The 10,056-nt window shown below is 42.7% G+C and overlaps 1 protein-coding gene across 2 annotated transcripts; it reads right to left on the bottom strand.

The window, feature by feature from the left end:
* Positions 1-641: 641 nt before the first annotated feature.
* Positions 642-9,531, bottom strand: HNRNPU (heterogeneous nuclear ribonucleoprotein U). Of its 2 annotated transcripts, none has more exons than XM_054576683.1 (14): positions 8,615-9,531; positions 7,651-7,762; positions 7,485-7,558; positions 5,353-5,492; positions 4,687-4,786; positions 4,172-4,284; positions 3,591-3,854; positions 3,185-3,304; positions 2,726-2,854; positions 2,430-2,598; positions 1,925-2,179; positions 1,542-1,726; positions 1,222-1,293; positions 642-746 (listed from the first exon to the last, which is right to left on the bottom strand). In XM_054576683.1, the coding sequence occupies exons 1-14, from the start codon at positions 9,297-9,299 to the stop codon at positions 693-695; spliced, it is 2,472 nt and encodes an 823-aa protein (XP_054432658.1). In that variant the 5' UTR covers positions 9,300-9,531; the 3' UTR covers positions 642-692. The 2 variants fall into 2 exon arrangements, with proteins under 2 accessions (XP_054432658.1, XP_054432659.1); XM_054576684.1 differs by having other exon boundaries at positions 8,672-9,531.
* Positions 9,532-10,056: the final 525 nt, after the last annotated feature.

Raw genomic sequence — 10,056 nt, 5'->3', positions numbered from 1 at the left:
TCACAAGTTTGAGCCTCCACAAATAATACAACCAAGTTTTACATTTTTAACAGCCCTTCTACATACACTCCATCTTCTCTATCTTGGTTCCAAGTTTTATCTTCATTCAATTATGCCAATTCCATTGTTATTTAAAAAGAAAAAGCCTTCCCAGGTATTGTCAGAAACTACTATTTAGCATACCCCCTCCACTACTCAGCAAACTACAGAGAGGATGGAGTGTAATATGAGCAGTACAGAGTCTTATGCAATTCATGAGGACCACTCAGTCCTTACATGAATCTGGCTGCTAACATTTCTGTTATATTGTGACAATGACTCCCGACTGTTATCTCTGTGAGAAATGGGGGGAGTAAATTCTTAATAAAAGACACCAGGTACAAAGCAACATTTTACTTTTTTGTGATAAAAAAAAAAGTCACATTTTACAGATAAAATGTAGAACCCTGAAATACTGACACATTCTCTTATCGTGCACAATGCTGAGGTTCTCTTACGATTCACTTTAAAACTGCAATTAAAAATGTACAAAAAAGAAAAGAAAAAAAAAATCAACCCACAAAGCTTCTAAAAAAGGAACCCGCAGGCACTTCCTCTTGTGGAATGTTTAAAAAGTTAGCCTACTAAAGAAAACAGTCGACTTCTTGTGAAGGTTTTGGAGAAATATGTATCAGTTCGTTTTATTTGGGTATTCAATAATATCCTTGGTGATAATGCTGACTCCATGGCTTCTGACCCCAGAATTGCTGTAAGAGAAAATTTTTTTTTTAAAGAAAAAACATCAATAAGCCACTCAAACTGCTTTTAGGAAATGACAATGAATTTAATTCAGAGTAACTGCTGGAAACAAATTTATACCTGCCATACCTCTGATTTCTATCAAACCACATTCAGTTAGTATTAATATCCCATTATTATTAATAAACACATTACAAAAGGAAACACATCAGGACTTGGTTAGTTTATACAATTAAAGCTAGTAGTAAAAAGAACCATATGTATTAAATAATATTACTTCATTAAAATATTAAGTTACAGCAAACTCCAACCTATTTTGCCTTCAAAAGATTATGACTACGACTGCAACACAGTTCACACTTTGCCCCGAAACACTTACAAACTTCAATCCACTTCAATCCCTGGGTAAGATCTTTTTGAAGAATGATTCTTATGAACTCAATATACAACTTAATGTACATAACCACATAAGAAATTACTTACACCCTGCTGCCACTGGTTGTAGCCCTGAGATTGATTTTTATAGCCACGATTGTTTCCTCGTCCTCTGAAGTTCTAAAATGTAAAAAATATATATATTTTAAGAACTCAGCACAACACAGAAATGGATAGCTGCTAATTAGTGTACCTAGAAATCAAACTTAAGTGGACTCATTTTACTACCATCACTGATTTTTCCCATGTCACTGCATCCACACTGTTTTCCCACAATTCTTACTGAGGCTATGCAACACAAAGCTTTTTTTCAGACTGCTTTACACAGGTACTCAGGATCAGCACCAGCAGGGACCATAGATCATTACCTGGTTGTAGTTCCCTCTGTTGGGCATTCCACCTCTGTTGTAGTTCCCCCCTCTGTTTGAGTAACCACCTCGGCTGCTAAAAACAGGGCCACGAGGATACGGATAGCCAATTCCACCACTTCCGCCTCCGCCACCACCTCTCTGTGGCATGTTGCCCCTGTTATATCCACCACGATTCCCAGGAGCTAAAAACAAGAAACAGTTTAGCTTATAGGGTGTTAACCTCCTTTACATGTATAACTTAACTTAGAACTAGAAGAGCTACTATCAATGAGGATCGAATTTCTAACGTTAAATTCAACTAAGTAACATGCAGTCTCAAATTAGATTTTCACTTGCTTCGATCTTGAACCAAATAAACACAATACTCAAAATTAACTTGCCTCCTCCTCTGAAATTTCCACCACGCATATTGAATCCACCACGTCCTCTATGGCCACCACCTCTGTTAAACTGGTTCTTGCCACTCTTATTCTTATTGCTCTTCTTTGAGCCAGTGTTCTGTTTCTTTTCTGGGTGAAGAGCCTTCTTGCTCTCTTCCTTATATTGCTTCAAAAGTTTTTGGGCTTCCTCCCTCTGAAGCTCCACGTAGGTTATCTCATCAAAGCACTCAGCTACCTCTGGCAGTGTAAAGTTTCCTACAAGGAATAAAGTCACATTAACGCACATTCACACGCCTTAAACCTGCCTTTAAGTTTTTCAACAAACTCACAATACAGTATCTATTCCTAGTTTTCCTACATTTTCCTGAAAGTAGAAATAAGCCAAACATACTCATCTACAAAGAGTTAATGTAACTGCTGAAACAGTATTACTAGTAGGAAATGTTAATTTAAGTTTACAGATATTAAGTCACATAAAGAATATCAATAAAATGGAATCCCATGCCTTTCATTTTGAGAACTGCATGTTCTGGTAGGTCTTTCCCCTCAACTTCTGCTTTCTTCTGTGTTCTTTGCTTATAGTCTTCATCCTTTGGGCAAACTACAACAGCCTTTCGTTGGAAGCCTACAAATAGGCACATTTTTCTCCTCTGGGCAGCAGCAGACACATTTGTCTAAAAAAAAAAGAAAGAAAGAAAGAAAGAAAAAAAGGAAAGGAAGGAAAAAAGTTAAGCTTATTTATTAATTCTACACCAAACCCAATTTTCAGGTACTTTTTCCAACTTCAAAGTTACAGCTTACCTGATCCAGAATGAAATTTCGCTTCTTACGGGCAGCAATCTCAATGAACTTTCCAAGACACTGTGGAGCTCTCTGCAACAGTGTGTTCAGTTTTCCAGTATCCGCCATTTGCTTCTTAAAACCTGCCACCTATTTTTAAAAGTCAAAAATTTCCTTTGAACTTGTGAATCTCCAGCTAAGCTTAGTAGCTACTTAAATCTCTCTACACAGAAAACAAGCATCATTTTAAAATTTAAACATTGCCTTTTCCCTATTACTACAAAACAAGGAGTCAATATCATGTACTAAGACCCTATGCTATTCAATCTTTGAGGCTGCCAGATGAAAAGAATTCAAGAAATTCTCCTACCTCTAAAATACTATCAAAATGGGTAAGAACAACAGGGTAAAGGAATTACTGAGAATACCTTCTGGTTTTTTTAAAATGCTAAGATTATATCCCCTAAACATTCTACTTACCATCATTTTGTCCATTATGGTATTTGTTCCAAGAATGTTGTATTTACCAGGATTTTCTGCTGCATGTTTAGTAACCCAGGTAGTTTTTCCAGCTCCTGGCAAGCCAATCATCATAACCACCTACAATGGAAAGCAGTGTTATTTCACCTAGTAACTTAAAAAATATTTTAACAAAAACAATCTAAACACCTGAATTTTCACAACACTATATCAAGGTAATTTGTGTTTGTGAAAATCTTGGCACTCCACATAAAGAAAGGAGATAGCTTCCAAGAGAAAAAACTACTGAGAGCAACAGGAATGGCCCAAAGTAAATGCAACAGACCAGTCATCTAGCTCTTCTAAATGTCATTTGTATCTCAGCAAAAGCAATGCTCAAATGTTTGGGGCAGGGGGAATCACTCACTTCACAGTCTTTCTTCTCTTCAGGCCCCTTTGGACCTCTAACTCGGTCCTCCAAGGGAACATTCTGGATGAAAGTATAGTCCTCAGGTATTGGAAAATATGGCTTTTCCTTCTGACCAAAATTGAATTCAACAGCGCAGTTGTGGCAGAGAACATGTGGGAAGAGTGGCCGTCCAGCAAGAACTTCCTTACTGATTTTGAAGGCAACACCAAGCTCCTGTCCATTCTTTGCATAGGAGAGTTCTACTTCATCACTTTCGAAGTTCTGTTAATTGGGAGGGAAAACAGTTTAATTTGCTTCCAGTAAGGCTTCTAAAAAACTTCACATTTCACATCAGGAATGAAGCTTATCCTTGGAAAACGTATTTAGGTTAACTATTAAGAGCTTCTGATGGTTATAAACAATGAAACACCTATATCCAGAAACGGAAACAACATAGCCTTAAAAGATTAAGACCAGATTTTCAGGTCAGCTGTTAAAATTGTCAAAATGAGTTAGTAGTGAATGCTGATATTGCTAGAGCTTTAAAAAGAATTTCTAACATGTATACTGCCATTTATACCTAAACAGCTGTAACTTACAGCAAAACATGTAATCACATCATTTTCATCAAACTTCTCTCCATAATCTTCAGTCTCACAGTTGCATGTTTTTATTCCTTTCAGAGAATACCCATAAGAAAATTCTTCTTCACCTAAAAAATAATTAGCTACCATGAAGCTGATTTTTCAGAAGAGTCCAATGACCCACATATTTTAAATAGTCAAGATGTAAGGTTTAAGAGAAATATGTACTTAATACTTTTTTACTTACACTGACTTTATAACTAGACATACAATTAATGAGAGCTAGGTGGGTTATGTAACTAGTTGACAAACTGCCTAATATGGATAACATTCTATCTTAACCAATGGTCATAAAAGAACAAAAACTAAAATTTTGCCTTTGCCTACTACACGCTAATGTTATTCATCTCATTTAAAATATTAACAGAATTGGACAATAACAAGCAAAATGTTTGGAGTGCCTTCTACTCTAACTCCTGAAATCAGACCCAAACACTCACAAGCTCATAGTACTCAAATAGGAACTTTACCAAGTAACATTCCACTTGTGGTTAGAGACCAGCCAATCCGAACTTCATGTATGTCAATATCTTTTGTATATAAATGCCTTACTGGGATCTTCTCTGTAACCTGAAAGTCAAATCATAAATGGTTAAACTGTAAACCAAAAATTAAATCCTTAAACCCTGGCTTATTTCACTTGTGCCATGGGCTAACTCTTCTCTGACTACTAATACAAATAGACACCCACTCAAGAACTTAAGCATGAGGACGTATAAATTAAAAAAAGGTTTAAGTACTTGGTTGTTTCACATTTAAAAGAACAGTTAATGTTTAAAAATTGCATATTGTCAATACTCAACCCAAAACCAGATGACTGGTTTAAATGTCATACTTAACATTTTTTTCTCTGGAACAAAAGAAAGAGCCTGTTTTTAAGTCAGCCCTTGGTTGGTCTTTTCAAGTGCATTGATTTTAAAAAAGGACCACCCTTTATTTAAAAAAACAAAAAAACAACACAGGCTGTATACCACAAATTCTGATACAACATATTCAACTATTAGAAAAGCTTTCTAAGCCCCTTCTCTAATCCAGAGACTTCCAAAAATAAAGTTACACTGACACTTAAGTGTCAGGCAAGCGGAAATTCACACAGGTTCTTGTTTAAAAAAAAGGCCCCATAAAATTGTATTTACCTTCATTTCAAAACAGACTTTGCCTTTTGACACACCGTAAGAAGCCCTTCCTCCAGCCCAAAGAAAAGCAAAACTCTCCATAGTAAGGGAAGAAGCACTGAGGCGATCTCTTGATATTTTAAAATGTAGATCACAATTATCTGTAATTATATCAAGTACCATATTATTTCTATTGACATCAACTATAAATATATCTGCTGTGCAGGCAAAACTTGGTATTTCTGCATGTATTTCTAAACACTGCACAGAACATTTTACATGCTGTTTTAAATTTTCAGTTTTAAGCCCCACTCCCACCAAGTCACTCTTGCCAAATTATGAAGCATAAACTACCTATAAAACTAAGAAACACCAACGTTTAACATGTACTTTAAGTATATAAGGTAATCAAGACAATGTGACATTAATACATACCTGCTCTGCTCTTTACCTTGATTTAGAGGCAAGCAGTAGAGGACAGCAGGAAATCAAAGTGAAGCATGCCAGAACCAGGTAGAATTTACCAGTGCCACAAACAGAACTGAAGGGGGGCCATGACCAAGTATTTTTTAAAATGAGCAGGAGCTGCCAATCCTGTACTTTCTAACTTTAAACCACCAGGGGCTCTAGATCCTAAATTCTTTTCTAAAACTTGTGAATAAGGCAGCCTCAATCTACAAAACACAAACCTGGTTGTCTAATGCTGTTACTGTTATAACACTTTAGGTCTCCTTTTTCCCCACGCTTGGCTGTTAACAACAGGGATTACCCACTTCAGGAATTATCCAAATCCAGAATGTCTTTACCTAGCTACCTTTGGGTCCGTGGCTCATTAGCATGCATTTTTGAGGGAGAACTAAAGTTAGAGAGCTCTTCTCTTAAGGTTTTTTTGATGAGAAAAAAATTAAACCTACAGTTTGGAATTCCCCTTACATTAGCTTTGCTCTTAAAATTCCTGACCATCACTGAATAGAACTTTCAATTCAATGATTGAAACCCAGTATTGCACTTAACAAATTAAAATTCCTAGGTGACCAGCTAATAAAAGCCTGCCCATGACAGTAGTGTTACCTTCTTGAATCACTGCTCCAGTACCTTGTCAATACCTATGGTTTATACTTAAGAAACTGAATTTAACAAAACTTTTCAATCAACTGCCTTAATTTTCCACGTACTTTTTACCTTTTCAAAAAAGTCTCCACTATCTCAACTACCTGTAAAGGGTGCTCCATAACAAAGAGTTTGCATTAACACTTTTACATATCTGAATAACAATTTGTACTCCAAATCATGAGAATCTAAATTTCAGCTCCCCAGGCTCTACAAGGGCAGGTTGACACCTGACCTCTTATTTTTCAAGCAATTATTTCTATACTTTGTTCTGTTACTGAAAGAACTGTGCACTCTGATCAAATACTACATCATCCAATCTTTTCGTAAATAAGAATTACAACTCTGACAGCCATGGCCCATTTAGAGGTTTGCAATACTTCCTCATATTCAATTGCAACCCAACTGGGTAAAGTAGCAGTATTTACAGCGCTGCCATTGATACCATTCGCTGGTGAAGAAAGCTAGTGGCCCAGTGATAGCCCACTGCTGCTGCCCCAGGTCTTTGGAAGAAATCAACTTATGTTAAAGCAGCAGCTACTGAACTGGAATTGAGAACAAAAGAGCAGTTATTGAGAAAGTTATATTACAGTCTTTTTGAATAGGGAATATACTTGTGTGCTAATGGGAAAAATCATTAAAATATTTAACCCAAATAGCTCACTTAACATAATTCCACAAAAAGATGAAATTACTTTATCGAAGCCTATAGGACAAGTCATAGGTAGCCTTACAAGTTTCCATTAGCTATCTAGTCAAAAACAGGCATTAATTTTACATTCCTACAAAGAACTTTCAAGTCACATAAAAATATTACCGAACTGCTAGAGCCTGTAAAATTATCAATACAACTGATGCTAAATATTAAGCTACCGGAATCTGAATATAAGCCATCATCTTCCTGCCTTTGAAAAACTGCTTTCGCATCCTCGCTAACTTTTCTGCATTAAGTTCAAAATACTACATAAGTTTCCTAACATTCTGGAACCAAAACCACCACATTTGAAACCGGGGGATGAAGGGGAAGAAGCAGCTTCACTTACAAGTGTCAAGACAAACCACTGTGTCATCGAAGTGTTCATCTTCTTCTTCAACAGGTGGCTGAGGAGACTTGGCTCTGAAAGACAGTATTGTCTCCTGATACAGCTTTTCCCACCAAAGAATAAAGAATGGGCGGGCGGCGAGTAAAACTGGGTAAGCACCATCTACCTGCTATACTTGTTCTCTTCAATGTACTCAAAATATCCACGGCCATGGTCTTCCCGAGGTCGTTTAACACCTCTCTTTTTATCTCCGCCTTTCTGCTCTGTTTTGCCGTCTCCTACAACACACAACACCCCTATTTCAGAGGCCAAGCCACACAACACAACAGAAATAGTCCTTTTGTTTTGAAGCTTAAAAAAAAAAAGGGGGGCGCAACATTTCCCTGTTCCTTTTCGTAAGCGTTCAACGACGAGTCATATACTAATTCAAAGAACAATCAGCTTGAAATTAGACTGGAGTTAGTGACGCAGTGTAAAGACATTATAAATATTGCCACTCTATTCGAAGATTCGAGAAACCTGATGAAAAATAGAGCCGCACAGGCCGAGCCCACGTGTAGCCCAAAGAGTTCAGGAAGGGGGGAGGGAGCACGACAGCCCGCGCGCCCAGCCCTCCCCTCCCCCACCCGGGCCCGCGCTCCCGAAGGCCGCATTGTACTTATTTTCCGCCCCGTTCTCCCCCCCGCCGGCCCCTCCCGCCGGAAGTGACGTCACACCGAGCCCCTAAGCTCCTCGCACAATACCGCGGCTGAGCCGCCAAGCGCGCCCGCCCGGGCCCTCGGGCCTCTCCCCTCCCCCCGAGACATGTGCCCGCACCGCGCGCACGCAGCGCGGCGGCGCCACCGCGGGCCGCCGGGGCACCCCCCCCCGCCCCCGACTCCTCCCCTCCAGCGGCAGCTGCTGCTCCCCCTGGCTCTCGAGCCACATAATGGAGGCGCTGCCACCACCGTCACACACACCGATCCCGAGGCCTGCCGGCCAATCCGGGATTCCCCGCGCCCCTCCTCCAACACCCCCCTCGCCGCGGCCCCCGCGCGGGACTCCCTCCCCCCGGGGCTCCGGCAGGCCTAGGGCACGGCTCCACCCGCGCAGGCCTCCCGCCGCGCGCAACGGTACAACGCAGCACTCACCCGCCGCCGGAGCCCCGGGGCGACCGCCGCCTCCGCCACCTTCCACCTTCTTCTTACCTCCCGACTGCTGCTGGCCCTGGCTGGCCCCGGGTGGCGCCACCGTCACCGCGAGCAGCGAAGTGGGGCCGCTGCTCTTCCCCGCGGCCTCCTTCGCGGCCCCGCGCTGCTGTTGGGGCTGTTGCTGCGGCGCCGCCGGCGGTTGAGCCTGCTGCTCCCCGTGCCCGTTCTCGTCGCCCGCGCCTTCCTCCTCCTCTCCGAGCTCATCCTCCCCCTCCTGGAAACCCTGGTCGTCGCCGTTCTCGTCCTCCGAGGCGGCCTCCTCCTCTTCCATCGGGCCCGAGTCGGCCGCCCCCGCGGCCCCGTTCTCCTCCCCTAGCTCCATCTGGTCGCCATCCAGGGCGGCGATCCCTTCCTCCTCCTCTTCCTCCTCCTCCTCTTCGTCGCCGCCAGTCGCGGCCTCCTGCTCGAGGCCTGCTCCCGAGCGCCCGGCGGAATCCCCGCCCAGGTCTAGGCTGCCGTTCCCGGGCTCCATGGCGGGACGGCCGGCCTCCTCGTTGTCCAGCGCGGCCTGGAGCCGCTCCATGAGGTCGGCCTTAAGGCCCTTGTCGGAAAGGCGCCGCTTCTTGAGCTCCTCTTTCAGCTCCGACACCTTCAGCTTTTTTACATTAACAGGCGAGGAACTCATGGTGAGGGCCTCGATTCACCGCTAGGCGCTGGCTCAAACTCGGCTCCGCTCACTCGGCCACTGGCGGCGGCTGCTGCGACTGCTTTTCGGCCCGGGCGGCGGCTGCGGCTGCGGGTGGAGGAGGGTTCCTGCTGCAGAGCGGACCCGCCTGGTGTCGAACGGCGCCAATTCCTTTCACGGAGTTCGTGAGGGAGACGCGGACACTCGCCTGGCGCGAGCGAGCACGCAACGTCCTCTCGCAGGGGCGGCGCCGCGCACGTAATATAGCCGCCCCGCCCCTTGCGTGACGCGAGCTATGCGCAGTAGGGAAGCCGGAGCGCGCCCGCGCTCTGCCCCCGCCCATTACCGTACTTAGCTCCCCGCCCCCACGCGCAACTCCGGGCGGGGAGTGCGCTTCCAATTGGGACTGAGCAAATGGAGGAAAAGCAAACCGCCTTTCGCTCAAACCGACCCACTGCAACATGTATTGGCCTCTCTAGTTCTTTGGTGGCAATACTCGTTTTGCTCTTTCCTTTTCGTGCCCCGAGGCTGTTTTTATCCAAATGCTTTCAGCCCTCAACTTGTCAATTTCAACTCGAATCCTCCGACTTCCATCTTAGATTTGCTCCATCCAGCTATTTGTTTAAAATTCCGTTTTAAAATTCCATTTCGGTTTTGATTTGTACAACACAAAATGGGCAATTAGAACAATCGGCATTTTCTTATGTTTAATATTTGGTTTAATTTTCCTAAGTGCTGCTTGCGAATTGGGTTTTAA

Source organism: Pteronotus mesoamericanus, unplaced genomic scaffold (genome assembly GCF_021234165.1).
Source record: "Pteronotus mesoamericanus isolate MK-2021 breed Mesoamerican mustached bat unplaced genomic scaffold, CSHL_Meso_final contig_347, whole genome shotgun sequence".
Classification (NCBI taxonomy): domain Eukaryota; kingdom Metazoa; phylum Chordata; class Mammalia; order Chiroptera; family Mormoopidae; genus Pteronotus; species Pteronotus mesoamericanus.
Note: the sequence above shows the minus strand (reverse complement) of the source record. Positions and strands in the feature narration are given on the sequence as shown.